A 22,694-nucleotide genomic window follows, 5' to 3' on the forward strand; every position below is an offset into this window, starting at 1 on the left:
GCGACAAGCAAGTTAGGTCACCTCTTTTTGATGGAAAAATTAAGCAGGGGAAGTTAAATAACTTCCCCAGGGTCACACAGGGAGTAAGCCATCCAACTGGAACTTGAACTGAGGTCTGTATGATGCCAAAGCTCAAGCTTTTTCCATGATAGCGGGCTGCCTCCCAACTCATTCATGCATTTGCCAGATAGTCAGATTAGAAGATTTGCAAGGACCTTCCTAACTCTAACATGAGATGATTGGCTTATTGTCATCATAATTACCACTTGAAGGCATTTGTCTTCTTGCGCCTCAGATTCCATACCTGTTAAATGGCCAGATGTGCTTTAAGGCAACTTATGGCTCTAACTTCTAGGTTTCATGAAAGGCAGGAGATCCTGCAAAGCTTGAGGGATGGAAGAAACCCAAGAGGCAGCCTACAACTCATGGCAGAGGGGCTTCCAATATGCAAAAAGGGCTTATTCCAAGAGGTCTTCCAGAAATAACCTAATCTCTACTGAGTAGTATATTTATAAGCTAGCAGCCTCATCCAAATCCTTTGTATTTAAAAAAGTCATCTGAAGGGCTGCTAACCAATTGTTGGGCTCGAGAATGTTAGAGGACAATAGTTAGGAGCAGAGTAAGAGGATCACAGCTGCCTCTTTGTTGTCCACTCCTTGACAATAAGCTCAGCCACAGTTCTGTATAACTTGCATGTGCTTCACACATACATCACTCCATTTAAACCTTCTGACAACCAGCAAAATGGACAATACTTTTATTCCCATTTTATAGCTGAGGAAAACAAGGCTTGATGATGTTTGCCAACTTGTGTTACAAAACCAGGATTTGTATTGAGATACTATGACACCAAACCACATCATCTGCTATTCACTATACCCAGGGGGCCCTTCTTTGTGGAAGAAAAGAAGCAAGCTATACATTTAACAGTGAGGAAATGCACCTTTTTTAAAATGTTCAAGAGAAGCTCCAAAATCCTTGCCATGGCCCTGGCAGTATGATATGTTTTTGGCTTTCATCCAAGGGTAGCTTATGGATTGCTATCAGGTAGCATAGCATAGGGTAAGAGTCAGGTGAATAGGATTTGGTGCAGAAAGATCTGCATTTGAAACTGGGCTCTACTTCTTATTAACTGTGTGGCCTTGGGTGAGTTACCTCAGTCTTTCTGTCCTGGAGATGTTAACAGCATGCACCCCACAGATTTGCTTTGACAAATAAATAAAATAACATATATACAGTGCTCAGCCTGGTGCCTTGTAAATAGTAAAGTCTTAAGAGTTTATAGTGCTACCTTCCACACTATTTCATGGATGGAAACACATAATTTGATAGGAAAAATCTGCCCATATAGAAAATACCCAGGGAAAACCCACTTCCCACAGGAAAAAAAAATGCAAAGAAAAGGGAAGCAGGGAATATGAAATTAATTCCACCCTAGGCACAGGAATCATTGATTATTACCATGAAGAGCCTTGCCCCTACCTCACTGCCTTGCTTGAGTGGTTGCAAAGCATTTTTTCTGATAGCACTCAGGCAGCAGCAAGGAAATATTTACTGACATATTCTGATAAATACCACTCTTCTTTCCATATCTCTCCACACAGAGGGTTTCTAGCTTTATTTTAATTATTGATATTCAACCAAGCACCAAGGTGAGGTCTTAAAGCTAATAATATCCTCCAAATGTAATATTAAATCAGAGCTAGAAGAAAAAAACCCAGACAGTTTGAGAGACTATCTATTAACCTGATGACATCTGTGGATGGAAGAAAATGACCAGGGAAGGTCCTGAAAGAACTAGATTTGTTGCATTAAGTGTGGTATTAATGGGCTTTGAACATCACTATGCTCAGAGAGTGGATGTTCTGGGGAGGGGTATAGGTCCTTTAGGTCAGATATGCCTCCTTCAGAGATAATTATTGCTTATTAAAACACAACTGTCACTGGTATAAGGTATTCTCATACATCAGTGGTAGGGATATGTGCTGGTAAAGTCTTTTAGGAGGAGGGACACACATAGGTATACATACATGTATATGTGCACATATTATGCATGCATACACATAATGTCCATGTAAGTGTATGTGTATTACCTTTTATACTCTAGATGTAGGCATGACCTAGACATGTCATTTCTGAGCAGATAAATTAAGGAAATAATTCAAAATTCATAAAAAGCTTAATATGCAAATCAGTCATTCTGTCAGATGTTCAAATTGTCTTATTTGTCACAATGATAAGTCCCAGGCTTATCTTGGGTTCTATCTGTCCTAGACCTGGAGTCAGCCAAAGACACTTGGTTCTTTGAGTAGAGATCGGTATTTAGATATAAGGATCCAGATGCTAGGAGTCTTCTTGCTACTTGGTGATTTTTACTTCTAGGTCCTTTCAAGTGAACAGAGATAGAAAAAATATTTTTTAAATCCATAAGTCTATAGTGATACTGGGGAAAAAATGCAAGAGAAAAAAATCTCATTTACACCATTGGAGGTACCTCTCATACAAATTCTTGATTCTACAGTGCGGTAATTGATAGAGAGAATTAGACATTTATCTTGTCTTTTTTTTTTTTTTTTTTTTTGAGGAAGTGGTGACCATAATTTATTTCCATTTGTTGAGAGGAAGCTCTTTTTAACTGATAAATTCTTATTAATAGATGGAGAAAGAATGATAGACATAGATAGATGATGGGGATATATAGATAGATGAATGGATGGATGGATAGCTAGCTAGCTAGATGACAGGCAGATAAATGGATAGAGATAGATGGATGGCAGGAAAGAAGGACAGAAGAATGGGTAAAGAAGAAAGAAATGATTAGAAAAATCATTTTGCAACACCAATGAAATAATTAATGATCACCATTAGGTAAAAAGTTGTCGCGGGATAGGAATTTCCCAGAGTGCCAAAGTGTCACCCACTGGTTACTTGTTAATTACAAAGAGGAAAATGTGCCTCTACAATGAAGAGACCTCATGGTCACCGACATGATCAAGTGAGTAAAAACAACATCACCCTAGTGAGGCCGTCTGAGGACATGTGCCTCCTGCCATAATTCAATATGAAATAAACAGGATCAGGTCTTAAGTATTCTTACCGAAACTGCTTAACTGATCCTGATAATGTTGTTATACCTAACTTCTAGTTCACAAGAAATACAGGGTCCAGAGAATAAGATAAGCTACATCATGAGAAAACAACTGGACAAGCCAGGCCAGTTTCATCAGAGAGGTATTATCATAGGGGAAAAAATGGTGGAAGACCATTCTAAAACAAAATAGACCAAAGACACAAAATAACCAAAGGTAACTCATGAACTATAAGACGGAATCTTGTTTTGAAAAAAGAAACAGCTATAAAATACATTTTTATATGAGGGTAATAGGGTACCGTTCTTATAGCTGAGAAATGAATATGGCAGGGATATCAGATTAGGTAATCATTATTAAATTCTTATATGTGATGATGGCTCTGTTGTTATGTACAAGAGTGTCCATATTCTTAGGAGATGCGTGCTAAAGTATTCAGAAATTGTTAAAAAGAAGAAATTGTTAAAAAAAAAGATGCGTGCTAAAGTATTCAGAAATTGTTAAAAGAAATTGTTAAAACAGGCTCATGATGGAGTTACTCAGGTTAAGGCCTCATGTCAACAAACCAAGATTTAATACCTACCCTAATTTAACCTTTAGGCAGCCAACATGGAATTTCAACCTGGAAATTTACATATAGGCACCCTTTCATTCCTCTTAGGAGAGCACCTTACCCAAATAATGCATTCCTTGCTAATAAATTATTTTCTTTATGCCCTCTTTTTGCCTTTAAAAGCTTTCCTTTTGTTTACCTTGGGGGAGTTCCCCTTTACTTGCTAGATGGGATGTTACCCTATTTATGAATTGTTTAATAAAGCCAATTAGATCCTCAAATTTACTCAAAATTACTTTTTTATTTTTTAGCAAGGTATAGTATTTAGACTGTGTATAGTTTATTCTTAAACAGTTCAGCCAATGAGTATGTGTGCAGGGGGAGGTGAGACCATATACTCACATATATAGACAAAATCAGTATAGCAAAATATTAACAAGTGTTGAATCTAGATGGTGGAAAATGGTTGACCATTGCCCTATTCTTTCAACTTTTCCATCTTAACTTTTTTAAGTGAATAAATGTTTAAGGAACAAAACGATGATTAAACTGGCATTTCTGTTTTGAGAATACAAAGATTGATAATAACATTGATAATATAACACAGGGAAATGCTCTTTAGAACACCCCCCCACACACAGAAGCACTGTTTAATATGGAATGATCACTACTATGCAAAATTAACCAAAATTTACGCAAATTGGGCATAACCAAAACATTTGCAATGGCTTGCTTTGGATGGTGCGCATGTGGGTGCTATTTCTTTCCTTCTATAATCTTGTGTCTTTTTAATTTCCTGTAAATGTATATTACCTACACTTTCTTTAAATAATCTTCACATGAAAATACTTACCCACTCTGCTCCTAGAGAATCTGAATTTGCCACGTACTTACTATTTAGACCATCTATGTGTCTACCACCTCCTCAGCTAAGCTGTGAACTTCTTCATGCCAGAAATTTGTCTTATTCACTGTTAAAACTTTACTGCCTGGTGTATGAGTGTGTAGCCACAGTAGCTACTGATGATTGTTTTTCACATTAAACTGGAAGCACAGAAACCTCCCTTTTAATTAATATTGAGAAAATGTCAATGTTACCCAGGGCAATTTACACATTTAATGCAATCCTTATCAAAATACAATGGACTTTCTTCAGAGAGTTGGAACAAATCATCTTAGGATTTGTGTGGAATCAGAAAAGACCCCGAATAGCCAGGGGAATATTGAAAAAGAAAACCATATCTGGGGGCATCACAATGCCAGATTTCAGGTTGTACTACAAAGCTGTGGTCATCAAGACAGTGTGGTACTGACACAAAACAAACACATAGATCAATGGAACAGAATAGAGAACCCAGAAGTGGACCCTGAACTTTATGGTCAACTAATATTCGATAAAGGAGGAAAGACTATCCACTGGAAAAAAGACAGTCTCTTCAATAAATGTGCTGGGAAAATTGGACATCCACATGCAGAAGAATGAAACTAGACCATTTTCTTACATCATACACAAAGATAAACTCAAAATGGATGAAAGATCTAAATGTGAGACAAGATTCCATCAAAATCCTAGAGGAGAACACAGGCAACACCCTTTTTGAACTTGGCCGCAGTAACTTCTTGCAAGATACATCCATGAAGGCAAGAGAAACAAAAGCAAAAATGAATTATTGGAACTTCATCAAGATAAGAAGCTCCTGCACAGCAAAAGAAACAGTCAACAAAACTAAAAGACAACCTACAGAATGGGAGAAGATATCTGCAAATGATCTATCAGATAAAGGGCTAGTTTCCAAGATCTATAAAGAACTTCTTAAACTCAACAGCAAAGAAACAAACAATCCAATCATGAAATGGGCAAAAGACATGAACAGAAATTTCACAGAGGAAGACGTAGACATGGCCAACAAGCACATGGGAAAATGCTCTGCATCACTGGCCATCAGGGAAATACAAATCAAAACCACCATGAGATACCACCTCACATCAGTGAGATGGAGAAAATTAACAAGACAAAAAAAAAAAAAAAGAAAATTAACAAGACAGGAAACAACAAATGCTGGAGAGGATGTGAAGAAAGGGGAACCCTCTTGCACTGTTGGTGGGAATGTGAACTGGTGCAGCCACTCTGGAAAACTGTGTGGAGGTTCCTCAAAGAGTTAAAAAATAGAGCTACTCTACAACCCAGCAATTGCACTGCTGGGGATTTACCCCAAAGATACAGATGCAATGAAACGCCAGGACACCTGCACCCCGATGTTTATAGCCGCAATGTCTACAATAGCCAAACTGTGGAAGGAGCCTCAGTGTCCATCGAAAGATGAATGGATAAAGAAGATGTGGTCTACGTATACAATGGAATATTCCTCAGCCATTAGAAACAACAAACACCCACCGTTTGCTTCAATATGGATGGAACTGGAGAGTATTATGCTGAGTGAAATAAGTCAATCGGAGAGGGACAAACATTATATGGTCTCATTCATTTGAGGAATATAAAAATTAGTGAAAGGCAATAAAGGGAAAGGAGAGAAAATGAGTGAAAATATCAGTGAGGGTGACAAAACAGGAGAGACACCTAACTCTGGGAAATGAACAAGGGGTAGTGGAAAGGGGTTGGGGTGACCTGGTGATGGGCACTGAGGGGGGCACTTTGCGGGATGAGCACTGGGTGTTATGCTAAGTGTTGGCAAATTGAACTCCAATAAAATTTTTTTTTAATTTAAAAAATTTAAAAAGAAACCTCCCTTTTAATTTTAGTTGCTGATGTTCTGGAGACTTAGCTGGACAGTCAATTTATGGGATTCACCTGTAAAGGAAACCTCTGGTTCTTCATCTTCTAAAGCAGTGATCTTTAAAGGGTTGCTTTTCATAGGGTAACACATATAAAATACAAAGTGCAATGTGTCCCATGAAGCACCTGCTCAATACACATTCCCTTTGTCCCCGAGGGTACCCGTTCTTTGCAAATCTCACCTGGAGCTGTTTTCCACTGACTGTAAGCCCAGCCACATTCCACACTAGGAGCTCTGTGATCCAGATGTCTAAACTGCACTGCCTGGGTGTACAGATAAGCAGCTTTAAATAGAAGCCTGGCACATAGCAGTGGCTGTAAGCAAATCCCTGCTGGCCAGCTGGTGCCTGGAACGGGATGGTGACCTCTTGACTACTGGCTTCAGGAGGGAGGGTGTGGGAGCTCGGAAGCAGAGGGTGTCCGTGCTGGAAAGGCACCTTGGGGGCACCCAGTCCAACCATTCCTTATACAGACATGGAAACTGAGACTTGGAGATGGCAGGACTAGGAGGTGGTGGACCCTGACTGAGGTTTCACGTTATACTACTTTACTCCTGGCTCATCCAACTCATCCACTCGCTGCCAGCCCAGAGAAGGCTACTGGTTTGGCTTCCCTGGTGCAGTTACTGCTTCCTTTGGGCGGGAGAAGGAGGATGGACGAGGGTCAGCTGGGTTATACCCCTGCTACTGCAGGCCAAACAAGGGATTCGGGGGTTGCCAGCTGGTTGGGGATGAAGTAAATTCTCATTTTCCCTTTAGGATGTGTAAGGACAAAACCAGATTAAAAACAAGAGGCTTAACTTTTCTGGTGGCAAATAAAGGAAGAGATTTCCATCTCCTTTCTGTAAGATTGGACACTTTAGAAAATGTAATTGCAAACCCTTTGGTTTCTCTTTGAAGAGCATTTAAATCCCTTTGAATACTAGATAGGTCCTTTGTCTCAATACCCAGGACCCACCTTTCCCAAAGACCCAGGAGCCGTCTCTTTGCAATGTAAGCAACCAGAGAAAGACCACCCCTCTCTCCCAGTTTCTGTGGGTGCCGGGCTCCAAGCTGCCTATCTGAGGCCGAGTCCCTAATTTTGTGTGCCCCTCACCCCAGTATTCCAGTACTCTCCCTTAACCAGTCACTTCGGATGCCCCCCTCTAGTTACTCTGCCTGCCAACAACCTCCAATCAGAACAAACCTGAAGTCTTCCCTTTGTTTTTTCTTTATAAAGCTTCCCTACTCCCCTGTCTTTGAATCTCTACCGAGTGATGGCAGCTGACCCTCTTGTCATAGCAAGCTCTAAATACACAGCCTGTTGGCATCTAGGTGGTCTTCATTTCCTTTCATGATCCTAAACACTTAACATATATTAACTCATCTATGTGCTAAAACTTGGTAAGATACGTATCTATTATCAATCCCCATTTTATAGATATGGAAACTGAGGCACAGAGAGGCTAAGAAACTTGCCTCATGTCACACCGTTCATCGGGAGAGGACAGGGTTCAAACCCAAGCTGTCTACGTCTACATCCTTTGGTTTTAACCACTGCCTAATACTTAATGCAGTCTAGGAAAGCACACTATGTGCTATGCTAAATATACTTACCGCGAGCTAATTATAAAGTGAATTCACGTTAATGTCCAGGCATCTGTGGTTTTATAGCTTTTGTATTTTGATTGGCTGTCTATACTTTGCTCACATGGTTATAGTGACTTGGTATAAGAGATAATTATGTATGAAGATGTGTTAACATGGTAGTATCAATTTAATATTCTGTTGAACAAGTACAACCCTTGCTCATGTGATTTATTAAAATACTCTTTTTGATTAAAAAAATGGGGCACCTGGGTGGCTGAGTGGTTGAGCATCTGCCTTTGGCTCAGGTTGTGATCCTGGGGTTCTAGGATCGAGTCCCACATCAGGTTCTCCACAGGGAGTCTGCTTCTCCCCCTGTCTATGTCCCTGCCTCTTCTCTCTCCTTTTTCTTAATAAAGTTTTTTTTTATTTTTATTTATTCATAGAGACACACACACACACACAGAAAGAGAGAGAGAGAGAGAGAGGCAGAGATACAGGCAGAGGGAGAAGCAGGCTTCACACAGGGAGCCCGACGCAGGACTCGATCCCGGGTCTCCAGGATCACATCCCGGGCTGCAGGCAGTGCTAAACCTGCTAAACCGCTGTGCCACTGGGCCTGCCCCCTGCCTCTCTTTCTGTTCTCTCATGAATAGATAGATAAAATCTTTTTTAAAATGTCCCCAAACAACCTGTGTATCCTCTGAATCTCCCACCATTAAAATCTATTTGTCCCCTCTCTTATTTCTTTGGCATGTTGTTCTCTGGTTTCTACCGTGACACTTAGTCTTATAAATAAATGTGTGTTGATGTGTTTGTTCTCAAAGAATATTTGTTGGACACTTCCTATGTGCTCAGTACACTGAATAAAAAGAGAAGGAAATCATATAATCTCTTTAATGGTAGGGTCAATGTCTTAATTGTCCCTGAATTTAATGAGCCATTCAGTAAAAATTTATTGAGCATACACTATGTGCCAGACACCATGTTAGATACTAAAAATTCAGAAAAGGAACTGAAAGAGAAAGTGCACTCTCTGGACTCAGGTCGCTCACAGCAGAACCATGACATATACAGACAATTATAAATCAGGATGACTAGAGCTATGGAAGCATGAAGGCAAGCCAGCCTGTTCCAGACTAGGGTATCAGGGAGGATTCCCAGAGGAGGTGACTGCTGAAAAGAATCTCAAAATACTTAAGGGGGAGGAGTTTTCCCAGAGAAGATGCGAGTCAAGGCATTCCAGGCAGAAGTACCAGTCCATGGAAAAGCAGGGGTGTGGGATGGAACAGGCAGTGGCTGGGGATGAGTAGCTAAGGATGGCTAGTGTGGTTTGAGAGGAGGAATGAAAGGTGGAACCATGAAGGCTTTTAGCGTCTTTACATGTCTCTACTAGCTTATTCCCCACTCACTTTGCAGTGTATGCTAGCCTATGTCTGTCTTCACCATCCCTTTGAACTGCTTTTTAAATATTGAGCTATAATTTCCATACATAAAGTCCCTCCTTTTAGGGATCCCTGGGTGGCTCAGCAGTTTGGCACCTGCCTTTGGCCCCGGGCATGATCCTGGGGTCCCAGGATCCGGTCCCGCATCGGGCCCCCTGCGTGGAGCCTGCTTCTCCCTCTGCCTGTGTCTCTGTCTCTGTCTCTGTCTCTGTCTCTCTCTCTCTGTGTGTGTCTATCATGAATAAATAAATAAAATCTTTAGAAAAAAGTCCCTCCTTTTAAAGTGCACAATAGATTTCAGTATATCCACAAAGTTGTACAGTCATCAGCACTGTCTAATTCCAGAAGAATTTTATCACTCCAAAAAGACATCCTGTACTTGTTAGGAGTCACTCCCCATCTCCCTTCCCTCCAGCACCTGGCAACCACCAATCTACTTTCTGGGGGGTTGCCTATTCTGGACATTTCCTATAAATGGTATCATATAGTATGTGGTCTTTTGTGACTGGCTTCTTTCACTTGAATGTTTTCAAGGTCCATCCATGATGGAGCCTGTATCAGCACTTTATTCCTTTTTATGGCTGAATTATATTCCATCATATGGATATATCATCTTTTGTTTATCCATTTATCAGTTGATGGATGTTTGGATTTTCCACTTTGGGAAATAGTGCTGCTATTGAATGAATGAATAGTGAATAGTGAATAGCAGCACTAATGAAGAGTGCTGCTATGAGCCTTTGCAATACTACTTTTCAAAAGGTCACCTCCATATTGCTAAATCCAAAGGACACTTCTCTGCTTCTTTTATGACCACTCAGGGGCATCTGACACAGTGCCCCAACTGTCCTTCTCCAAAGATACTCTTCTCTAGGTTTATGTTTCAGACACATTTTAATCATTTTCTTCCCACATTTCTACCTAATTCTTCCCCTTCTTCGATTGTGACCCTCTCCCACTCATTGTCCACATAAGCAATGAGGGATTGTGTTTCCTATGTGAGTCAGATCCCCTCACCTCCCTGCTGGAGACCATTCAGTGGCTTCCTTGCTTTGAGGATAAAATCCAAACTCTTCAACATGGAGTCTGCGGCCTGTGTGATTTGGCTCTGGTTTCCTTTCCACTTCATTGGCATCACCCTCATTCATCATTTGCTTGTTGTAGGGGGGCGTTGTATTTTCATTCCTCCCCTACCCAAGGGCCTTTGCCTGTAGTGTTTGCTTGGTGACACACTTCCTCTTGTCTCTCTCTGATGGCTCCCTACTTCTCATTCTTCAGGACTCAAAAGTTCCACAGTCACAGAAAGGCCTCCCACCACCCTATGGAATGAGAATATCTGCACTGGATATGCTTTAATTCAGCACGTTGTTTCCTCCCCAGCCCTTGTTTTAAGTATTTGGGTTCTTGGTGTGCATGTGTGATTCTGCATTTGTGCTTGTCTGTCTTTGATGTTGGACTGTAAGTTCCATGCTGGCAGAGACGTATGTCTGTTACAACTCAAATTTTATTCCCAGGGCCTATCACTTAATGGATGCTCAATAAATATATGTTGTATGAAATGAAGAAAGAAATGTGACAGAAATAAAGGGTCAACTAAGATCAAATGAAAAAACAGAGGTCTGAACATAATTGGCAGACTCTAAAGGGCTATAAAAATGTAATAAATGATGACTGCCAGTATGTCATCATGCATACATAATTACTGTCAAATTTATAGAAACAGGAATTATGTCAAAAGACATGAATTTGGATTTTAGGACTTGGCAGTCCCCATTTCTCGACCTCATGCTGAACTCTGGCAACTGACCAGCGGGCCATCAGCCCTTCTCTTAGGGATGCGTCATGCCTCCATGCTGTGCTCTCAGGGTTCTTTCTGCTTGAAGTAGATAGCCACCCTCTTCTTCATCTAGAAAATGCTTTTTTTGTCATCCTTTGCTCTTGAAAAAAATGCTGCTCTGCTCTGCTTCACTCCTCAACACCCTCAGAGAGAATTAGGTTTCTCCCTCCTCTTGTTTCCTCCCTGTGTCACTTATACGTTGACTATTGGATGCATGCAACAGGGTTGTTGACACATCTGTCCCTCTCACTGGACTCTGAGCTGGTTGAGGGGAGAGACCATGCTTACTTCATTTCTGAGTTCATTCATTCATCAATTAATTCACTGACTGAGCTTCTGTTATGTACTAAGCCTGTGAGGCCTGCAGCCTCATTCTCTTGACCAAACCTTGTCCATCAGAGGGGGTGCAAGTGAGAATGACGAGAAGGGAAAATCTTCCAGAAAACATAATAAAACTAGACGCCATGGAGTCAGGCCAATCAGGTGCAAAAGGAATCCCTGCCTTTCACATACATTAGGCCCCTATAGCAGCAAGAGAGAACCAGGTGTGACCAGAAGGTTCCAATCCAGGTGTGCTTTTGCCACTGGATGCAGGAGCTGAGGGGACAATATGCTCTCTACCAAGAGGAGGACACAGCATGGAAAGGTGCCACCAATGCACTCCCTTTCCTCAACCCTGCCCATCACATGGGTCATCCACCCTCCTTTATGGAGGGATATTCAGAAGGCTGCGAGAATTTCCTTCCTAATGTTTGCAAAAGGACTGAGCGCCCACAGCAGGTACCACAAAGTACAGACCAGGCTGGTGATGCGGGGGAAGGGGAAATGGCTCTCTCCAAGTTTTAAAGTCTGGATCACTTTCAAAATTGAGTCCCGCATTTGAGGGTGAAGGGATGAAGTGGCTCCATTAAGATTGTACATTAGTGAAGACCTAATGCATAATTTCAAGAAATGTGGGAAAAAAATAATGCCAGGGGCACAAATTCAAGCCAGAGGTTAGAAAACCACCCTGACATGGCTATTAAATCAAGCACGCTGAAACACAGAAGCTTAATGCATTTATAACATTTTCAAAATTCTTGCTTCTCAACAGAATTTTTGCCCTAAAGTGCTCTGTGTCACTTCAAGGCACTTGGCTTGACGTTTACAAAGTGACTCATTTAAAGAGCATGATGTCCCCTGCCTGCCTGCCCACCCCCCCAAGCCCTGTCTCGTACAGCAGCCACTTACCGTGAGTTCCTTGCTTTTAGCAAAAGGCCACCAGCCCCGCACACGCTTTTGCTGGAATATGGAGATCTTGCTCTCCTCACTTGCATTTTCAAACTTGGTGAGTTGGCAATCTTTGGCAGACTTGGCTGCTCGGGGGAAACTATTGAGGTTCATTTCCAAGGAGCCTGTGAAGAGATACCCTTTACAGTTATGGAAGAGCTTCAGTATCCATCACCACCAATCATTCACCCACCTGTTCATTCATTCATTCATTCATTAGTCCTTCAACCAGCACCACATTGGATCATTAGTATGTACTAGGATTTGAGGGATACAATATGACCAAGATATGTTTGGTGTCCTCAAGGTACCCAGTGTGGTAGCAGGTAGAAGACAGGGCAGGGCTACAAGATATAACCTCCAAGCCTCAGTTTCAGGTGTTGTCACTATTGGGCATCTTGTCAACTCCCTGAGTGCACGGGGATTCTGTGCCTGTTCTCTGAGCTTTCCTGTGCTTTAGCATGGACCTGCTTCTCCCCCAACTCACCTCTCTCTTTGAGTCCCCTAAGCATATCCAGTTGGAGGACTAAGTCTTACTGTCTTCATAGTTACTCTCCAAGACCTTAGTGGGTTCTCAACAAAGTATTTCCAATGAGTGACTATTATGGAGAATAAGAGTATTTATTTTATCTCTCTCTCTTTAATAACCTTTCCCTATTCAGAATATTTGTTAGTGGTGAGCATTTAGAACATGTACAGAAACCAGAAATTAATGGAAAAGTTTTCCATAATGCCATCCCCCAAAAGTTGACCACTTCTCGACACATTAGTTCTTATCCTGTCAGTTATTGTTTTTTTACCTGTCTCTATCTCTGACTCTGATACATATAAACATGTATTTTGCAGAAAGGGGATTTTTTTTCTATACTCTTTTTTCCACTTAATTGCATCCTGTACAACTATCCAACTTATTAAATATTCAAATATTTTAATGGCTACAGGACTATCATTATTGAGTGTTATGTGTGTTTTTAAATTATATTTTTAAGTTATTAAATCAAGTTATATTTTATATTAAGTTATATTAATTTTATATTTAATTATATTAAATTAGATTTTAAAATTAGATTTGAGGCTGTACTTTAAATGTACAGCTCCAAACACTCTCTGAGGTATGTAATATTACTATCTCTGTTTTATAACTGAAGAAAAATGAGGCATAGAGGGGACTAGTAACTAGCTCACAATTTAACAGCTTTTTAGCAGTAGAGCAAAGATGAATTTAAGTCTATTTGAAAACGTGTCTTCCACTATAAGGATACGCCGTAACTTATTCAGCCAATCCCCTACTAATGGCTGTTTGAAGTGTTTCTAATTTTTTGCTATTCATAAATAGCACTGAAATTATTATCTTTGTAACTAAATCAGACCAAGCTCTCCAAAAACTGGGACAAAATCCTAACATTAATATGAACTTTATGAAGCCACTGGCTTACCCAGAAAGTCATCCGAGGACAGCCTTTCAAAATCCCAAACCTGGAGCACTAGGACGGCTGGTGTCTTACACTCCATCTTCTCTAAGGAAAAGATGTTCTCCCTCTTGGTAATGACCATTTGCTTCTCAGCTGGGAGATACTGAAACGGAAACAGGAAGCGCCAGTTGAAGTTCCCCTCACCAGTCAGGCTGTTGTAATGCACGTCTGTTTCCTGCTTGTCATCCTCCAGACCCTTTATCCACCTGAATAAAGATGGAGAAAGAATTAGAGGGTGCCTGGGTGGCTCAGGGGTTGAGTGTCTGCCTCAGGGCATGATCCTGGTCCTGGAATCAAGTCCTACATCAGGCTCTCTATGGGGAGCCTGCTTCTCCCTCTGCCTATGTCCTGCCTCTCTCTGTGCCTTTCTCATGAATAAATAAATAAAATCTTAAAAAAAAAGAAAAAGAATTAGACATCCCGAGTCCCTGAGTACATTATTCAGGCATCACTATAATCAAGAGTGATTTGACTCATTTCAGTGTGGTCACAGATTGTAGTTTTTAAATTATGATAGAGTTAGATTCAGATGGAACTTTCTTTCCATTGAATCTGAAAGAGAGAAACAGGAATAAAAGGGTCTGAAACAGAAACAAGACTCTAATTCTAAGCCAGGTCTGAGAGATGTCTCCAGTTGTTCTGGGGTAGACCTGAATCCCCATGTAAATTCCCCAGTAAAGAGGGAAGACTCAGGAAATGTGAAGAGAAAGTAATCAGTTTCCTCTCTCCCTGGGGCCACCTCTATACCCACTAGCCTGGGGCCTCTACAATTGGCCTGGTTTAGACTCTCAGTATCAAGTCTATGGTTGGCTCCCTCCTCTCTGGTTCTGAGAGTATATCTCAAAACCCAGCAGGCCTGCATCGACGTGGCATGGAGGGTATAAGCCTGTCTGAACCCACCTGGATTGTAATCCTGGCTCTGTCATTACTAACTAGAAAGCCCTGGAGAAGCCCTGTGCCTCTATTTCATCTGGCAAATGGAGGCCATGACAGGACCTAGTTGATAGGGTTGCTCTGAAGAATTACAAGAGATAATAGCTGCACAGGGCTTTGTGTACTCCAAGTTACATATAATGTTATTTCCTTTTAGTATTACCTAGTTATCCTCCTCCATCTCTAGTATAAAGTAAGCTACCATTAATACATCTTTCCCCAGTACTTTATCCCTGGTGAATTATTGAGAAAATAGGTGCTTTTAATTCAAACTAACTGGTAATTCCAAACCACTTGTTTTCTGAAAGCAGATATCCCTTCCCCACAGGTCACGGAAGGATAAAGATCTTCTTCATCCCAGAGGAGTGGTACCACTTAGTGTACAGATGCAATTATTTAGGTAAAGATGGTGCTCGCTCAACCAATATATATGTGGTATCTGTTATGAGGCAAGGAGTGAGCTAGTTGCTAGAGGAGTAATGGAAGCACACAGAGATGGTCCTTGCCTTCATAGAGATACCACCACAGAAGAAAGGGGCTGGAGAGATGAGGCGGTGGTAGAAGTCACCAGGAGACATGTGCAAAGGCCCTGTGGTGGCATATTCTGATGAGAGAAAGAAGCTTAGAATGACTAGAGAGCACAAAGCAAGGAGTGAGATGGAGCTGAAGAGATAGGGGGGACAGTCAGATGGGATATTTTAGAACATATTAGGGATCTGAATCTGTGTCCAGACAAAATAGGATGTCATTAAAGGGTTTAAAGTACAGGACTGATTTGATCAGATTGTATTTTGAAAGGATAACCCATGTTTCAGCATAAAGAACAAGTTGTAGGGAGGCAAGAGTGAATACAAAGAGGCCAAGCCACATGGTATTGGTACTTCAGTGGCCTCAGCAAGAAATGATGGAGAGAAAGACTATGGTGGTGGAATGGTGAGGATGGAAAGGGACAGTGATGACGGCTATTTGGGAAGCAAAATGGACAGGAATCAATGGCATATTAGAAATGGAGCCAGTGAAGAAGGTTCCTTGTTTGGGGAAGGCAAAGAGATACTAAAATGAGGCTGAGATGAGCTCACTACTTCTGAAATGGGTTTTATCCAAGGGGGGACATCTTTGAGTCACTTTCGCTTCTGATTCTCTACCACCTCATCTGCCTCCATGCCTAGGGGCTCAAGGGAAGCTTGCCAAGGCATTTGTGTCACAGCTGAGAGAGGAAGAAAGAGAGAGAGAGAGAGAGAGAGAGAGAGCGCGCACAAGCACGTGTAGTTTCCTAGGTTGGCGTCTTTCCTACCAGTAAAACTAGCATAGGGTAAGGTGCAACTTTTAGCTTTGTATTAGTCTTATAATCTTCTTAACAATGAATCTCTCATCAGTTACACTATGTCTCTACATGCTTCAGGTGTAAAGGTATTTTGAATGTCACTCAAGAAGCTTAGGTATACAACATTTAACTGAAAGAGATGTTTACATAATAAGATTTTCTCACAGGGACGCCTGGGTGGCTCAGCAGTTGAGCATCTGCCTTTGGCTCAGGGCGTGATCCTGGAGTCTGGGATCGGTCCTACATCGGGTTCCTTGCAGGGAGCCTGCTTCTCTCTCTGCCTATGTCTCTGCCTCTTGCTCTCTTTGTCTCTTATGAATAAATAAATAAAATCTTTTAAAAAGTAAGATTTTCTCACAAAAATATTTTCATAAGATAATTCGTAGCAAAATGACTAAATAGTATTTGACAAAGGAAGTGACTTTATCTAACAAGGTGACTAGATGGACTCTTTCTGTAGGAAGTGGGTGATCTTCCATGAGGCATAGGTTTGGCTAGGGGTCAAAGAGGGGAAGAGGGGGGGGTTGTTGATGACCTTACCCTTTAACATAAATATCACTTGATTTTTGTCCTGTGAAGATATTCTCATCCTCTAAAATGACATCTGCAGTGTTCCAGATGGTTACTCTCAGTTCGTACCTGGGATAAGAGAAGGGAGCATCAGGTTGACGACCTTGAAAGCCGAGTCAGCTGGTGTCTATGGGATTCTGGTATTACTGTGAGTCAATAGGCCTCCTCAACCTGACCAAGTTCAAACATATCAACACTCAGGATCTTGGTTCCATCAAAACCAAGTGTCCCAGCTGGAATCACCAAGGACATGAAGTTCTCTGAGCAGAAATTGCTTCCATTAGCTGACAGTTTTCAGAATGTTGGAAAATGCTGAGGTGCAGTAGCCCCTATGTAAAGCAGAGGCCAGCATTTCAACCATCACCACTGCTACCATTATTACCACTCATCCCTGTGGTAAACGGCCAGATGGAAAGTGAAATGTGATTATCAAGCGTTGACTGATCAATGTAACTGCTGTTACAATGCAACAATCAATATAATTTATCAAATGTCAAGATCTTTTGGTAGGCTACCATAGTCTCTTCCCCTGAAAGCTGGGCTGCAGCTGACGTACCCTCTTGGTTTCCTTGGTGAAATGTCAACAGGTGGTCCAGGTTGAGGCATATCTTTGGGAAACATGTCCACCCACATCTGCAGGCGGCCCTTGTTAAGAAAAGAAGATATCCTTTAACTTAGGTGGGGTGTCACATGGGCAACTGCTCATTCATGGTTTTAACAGACCCCTTTACTAGAAATAGATGTTAATTATATATCATATCTTATCATATGTATATTATTCTTATTATACATGTTTAGGATATTTGTTGACAAAAATAAAACTTACATTTTTATTAAGAATTAGAGCATATATTAAGAGCAGGTGAAGGGCAGGCAAATCCTTATTGAGCACCTACTATGTGGTAGACACAGTGCAATGCATTCAACAAAACATTACATGGGGGATCCCTGGGTGGCGCAGCGGTTTGGTGCCTGCCTTTGGCCCAGGGCGCGATCCTGGAGACCCGGGATCGAATCCCACGTCGGGCTCCCTGCATGGAGCCTGCTTCTCCCTCTGCCTGTGTCTCTGCCTCTCTCTCTCTCTCTCTGCATGACTATCATGAATAAATAAAATCTTTTTTAAAAAAAAACATTACATGAATTCTTCCAATATCCCCAATGGGTAGATGTTATTATTTCTACTTGACAGATGAGAAATATGTAGCAGAGTCTGGATTGAACCCTTGTCTGTTGACTCCAGAGACTCTGCTTTTTCTATAAATTCCTAAGGATTAAAAAGATAATGCTGTCTGTCAGAGGTATCATGCCTCATTGTTTCCATTGTGCTTTAACATCATTATCTCCATACATGCTTACCCCAGCTACATTTCTGTATTAAACATAAAAAAAAAAAAAAAAATCCAAGGCTTAGAGCAGGCAAAGAAATGATATGAGTCCTGTGGCTAATTAGTAGCAGAATGAGGCCTCCCATCCATTGCTTTGAACCCCATACATCAGAATTTACCTTGTTGTAAGGGATCTGAGTGCCTGTGTGGGGAGAAGGCCCAGTGGATTTAATGCTCAGCTGTGTTATATATATTCTCAGTACTCTATCAGCTCGGACAAAGGTGAGTGATCAAGAGGGCTGGGATGGTAAGGGGAGATTTTCTATGAAGGAAGTGGCGTTTTCAACAGAGAAGGGAGGATCTGGGTGAAGGAGTGGCTTTGGCTAGAAAAGAAAATGGCTTTCTTGGGGAAGGGACAATGTAAGCAAAACGTTTAGTATTTGGGAAGAGAAGAACCAATTAATGGAGGTTACAATCCTAGGGTCTCTAAGGAGACCTTAACGTTCACTTGTAACCAAAGAGGCACATGGCAAAATGATGGATACCAGTAACCAAATGATTTTAATTTTTTTTTATTTATTTATGATAGTCACAGAGAGAAAGAGAGAGAGAGGTAGAAACACAGGCAGAGGGAGAAGCAGGCTCCATGCACCGGGAGCCTGACGTGGGATTCGATCCCGGGTCTCTAGGATCGCGCCCTGGGCCAAAGGCAGGCGCCAAACCGCTGCGCCACCCAGGGATCCCCAACCAAATGATTTTAAACATCTGGTAGTAAACTTCAGGAACCAATCACAGGCTTCTATATCTGATAAAAGCTTATCCTTTCAAGACACTCTCCCACACATGCTATCACTAGTTTTATAGCCCACCACTGCTGAGATGGCAGTGTGGGTGTTCCTGCTCCATCAAAGTCAAGCTCATGTGTTTTGCCCAAGCAACACAGTGAATGAGTCCAGAGATGGGATAGGACTAAGACTCAAACAGCCTGGGTGAAATCCCGCTCTACTACTTAATAGCTGAGTGACTTTGAGCAAGTTACTTTAACTCTTTGAACCTCAATTTCTTCATCTTAAAAGGATCATAGCAAGTACACAATGAGGCTGTATAAGGAAATAAAGGTAAGGTGACCCATACACCCCTCTTTGTCTAGGAAAATTCTGGTGGTGCCCTTTGTACCAGCTTAGTTATTAACAGCAACCTCTTCAATTCTCAAAATGGCCATCATTTGGATAAACAAATTTATAGTGATCCTAACTAGGTGAGATAATCTACATAAAGAGTCTAGTACATATTATTAATATTGCATATTAATATCAATTATATTAAGATGAATAATATTACATACTATTAATTATGTAATATAATTAATAAGTACGTATCAGGAAGGCTCTTAATAAAGTTGATCTTCCCTTGTAACTCATAACCCGGATCTCTGGTTATTTTTTCCACAGAGCTTTCTCTTGCCAGTTCTTCAAAATAAGTCACCATCTATTGCTTCTCTTAGAAAACTAATGGCCTGTGGCGTTACTGATAGATTTTGGACAAGGTCTGGGGCATGTCAGATGGGTTTTGAAGTTTCTCAAATATCAGCATTCTTTCAAAAGAGTGTGATAACTCAAATCCATTAAAAAGGCAAAAAGCACTAAACCCAACTCTTGCTTTAGGGCAGAATTTCTCAATCTCAACATTACTGACATTTTGGGCTGAATAATTCTTTGGTGTGGGAGGCTGTCTGTGCAGTAAGGGATGTTTGGTTGTATGTCTGACTTCTACCCACTAGACGCCAGTAGCACCCCCACACACTTGAGACAACCAAAAACATTTCCAGCCATTGCTAAAGTCGGGGGCAGGGAGGCAAAATTGTCTCTGGTTGAGAACCACTATTCTAGGGCACATGAAATTAACTTTTAGGGATAAAGTACTGTTCCTTGGGGATGAACACTCCTACTGGAGCCAGAACCATCTCGGCCACTACCTGCTCCATTCCTGGCTTATCCTTGTGGTACAGCGGCCGACTTTCTATGTGCTCAGGAACCAGTCTACACCCAACCTCTGGCATATCCTCCCATGAGTGTAAAACCCTGAGGGCCAGGTGCTCATAAGACTCCACCATTTGCTCTGCAAGGAAGAGAGAAAAATAAAGATATTTGTCAGATATAGGTTCCCGTAATGGAACAGTGATGGGCTGTCGGGCACACTTTTAAATGCTCCCTTAAAGGTTAAATTTAAATGAACCGAGGCACAGGGAGAGATTAAAACTGAAAAAAGACAAAAAGGACAAAAAGAAAATGGAAAGAGATGGGGGGAGGGGATGAGAAGGAGACAGGAGGTTTAGAGAGCTGAAAGTGAGACGGGTCGACAAGAAGACCAGAGAGCAGTCAAGGTCTGAGTTAGGGGCTCCATCTGCCCCTTGAATCTGATTCCTAAAGAGCCTAAGAACCGCAAGCTTGGCTTTGAGGTACTAGAAAGGATATATTTCCTGGAGATATAAGACTGCTAACACCATAGTAGGAGAGGGCATTGTGGACCAGGGTGGTCCTGAATAAGGTAGTGAAGGTCGCACAGTATCTGTTCGTGGAGGTCTTCCCACCAACACACCTACTCATAGGGAAGATTCTCGAATTGGTTATCTTACCAAAGAAGGTGATACATAATAAAAACTACTGATAGAAAAAGTACTTGCAAAAATAACACAAAAGATGTTGGGAAAAAATCAAATCTTTTTGATAAAGTTTAGAATGGCCAAATTTGACACAGGGAAGTTGAATTCAGTTTTTTTAAAAGGACACACACACACACACACACACACACACACAATCTCCCAATAGCAATAATTACAATCAGTAAAAGTTGATGGGTATAAACACATGATCTGTGAACTAAAATCTGTAAACATAATCTGTGGACATAAAGTTTCATTGGTTCTTGACCAACTAAAAGGAACATCATTTCAGATTTTTGTTGGGGAAAAAAAAAATATATATATATATATATACACATATATATGGTTTCATCATGAAATGTAGAATACTGACCAAGGAATTAAATTGGCCTAAGAGAGTATATTGTGAAAAAATATTTTTCTCAAGAGAAATTCATTAATAGGTCATTAATATCTTATCTAAATGTCAATTACTCTACATGCAAAAACCTTCAAGAGGTTCTTAGGGTAAAAATAACAAGGTGAAAGAAATTTAGGCATCAAAGTGGTGGGATCACCATAACACTGTGAAAACACCCAGTGATATGTCCTTAATTTGGTGCTTTGCATCAGAAATTCTGAACCTATGCATACTTATAGGTCTGCACTTATTGATTTGCATCAAATGGACGGGAATGTTATTACGAGAATTGTTTTGTATCATTAAGTAAAGTAAAGGTGGTTTTTTTCTCATCCTAAATTTATGAAAGCCTCTCTGGGATCTTCCTGGTATATCCTCCTGATGCTTATATGGAAAATCTGCTTCCTGGTGCTGAAATAAGAGAGTTGTTGGCATACTATTTCTTGGGGTAATTTGGTATGTGTCCAATGATTTATTTTTATATAATATTCATTTTAAGGTTCTGCCTACCTTTGAACACGACAATCCCATTTGTGTGATACATGCTATAGAAATATCAGAAATATGCAAAAATATGTATAAGGAAGTTCAAGGTGGCATCGTGTCACTACAAAAAACAATGGACAGAATGCAACTAAATGACACAACCATAAAAAGGAGTATTATCAATGACAGTCTCAAAGAACAAAGGAAAAGCATCACAATCCATTAGAAATAGAAAAAGCAGGATACAAAACTATATATGGTACACTTCCAAGTCTATGAAAATATCAGACACACACACACACACAGACTGTGGAAATACACCAGCATGCAGCATGCTTATCTCCGAATTTGGGGATTCTGAGTGATTTTCTTTATCCTCCTTACTTTTCCGAAGTCCCTACCCATGAGCGTGATTAGTTTACAATAGATGGCCACTATCCCCAGCCACAAATACCACCAGAAACAGGCATTTCGAAAGAAGGGCATGTCAGCAGGATACATTGTGGGAATTACCAGTGTCCTCCTCCATGAAGACTGTTTTTCCAGAAAAGACCTGATTTCCTATCTGTATCTTCCCAGGACAAAAGTAGGGTCCATCTAGTTTGTTGTCTTTGCAGAGCTTTGTGAGGATTTCAGTGGGTTTGGATGTGTCTCTCCAGGCGTTGTATCCTTCTCTGAAAAGAAGGGGAAGGATGGGTAGGGCGAGGCCTGCCTTCTTCTGGGAGGACATACTCAACGTATCTAGTAAAAAGACCACCTAAGTATGATCTGTGGTTTCCTTCAGATTTCTTGCCATTCTATGCACTTGGGGTAATATTAGTTGTTTTGTTTTCTCTCTTTTCTAGTTCATATCTCTGCATCTGCATACTTGTATGAAAGGCAGGACTTCTGAGCAGCTTGACATAAAAATCCTTTGCAGATAGTTTTTGTTTGGTTGTGTTTTTTAAGACATGTACCTTAAAAAAAACTG

General features: G+C 40.9%; 1 protein-coding gene and 1 long non-coding RNA gene across 6 annotated transcripts in view; one reads left to right on the forward strand and one right to left on the reverse strand.

Annotated features, from left to right (window-relative positions):
- LOC140595133 (uncharacterized) overlaps positions 1 to 22,694 on the forward strand; it is a 170,151-nt gene that overhangs the window by 121,564 nt on the left and 25,893 nt on the right. The window lies entirely within an intron of this gene.
- Positions 1 to 22,694, reverse strand: part of FER1L6 (fer-1 like family member 6) — a 156,442-nt gene that overhangs the window by 5,537 nt on the left and 128,211 nt on the right. For all 3 annotated transcript variants that reach the window (XM_072733968.1, XM_072733969.1, XM_072733970.1), the window contains 6 exons: positions 22,238 to 22,398; positions 20,152 to 20,294; positions 17,408 to 17,496; positions 16,822 to 16,920; positions 13,989 to 14,230; positions 12,514 to 12,677 (listed from right to left, as the gene is read on the reverse strand). In XM_072733968.1, the coding sequence (XP_072590069.1) occupies positions 12,514 to 12,677; positions 13,989 to 14,230; positions 16,822 to 16,920; positions 17,408 to 17,496; positions 20,152 to 20,294; positions 22,238 to 22,398 (898 nt within the window). The remainder of the gene's footprint in view (positions 1 to 12,513; positions 12,678 to 13,988; positions 14,231 to 16,821; positions 16,921 to 17,407; positions 17,497 to 20,151; positions 20,295 to 22,237; positions 22,399 to 22,694) is intronic.

The sequence above is a fragment of the Vulpes vulpes genome, chromosome 13 (genome assembly GCF_048418805.1).
Source record: "Vulpes vulpes isolate BD-2025 chromosome 13, VulVul3, whole genome shotgun sequence".
Classification (NCBI taxonomy): domain Eukaryota; kingdom Metazoa; phylum Chordata; class Mammalia; order Carnivora; family Canidae; genus Vulpes; species Vulpes vulpes.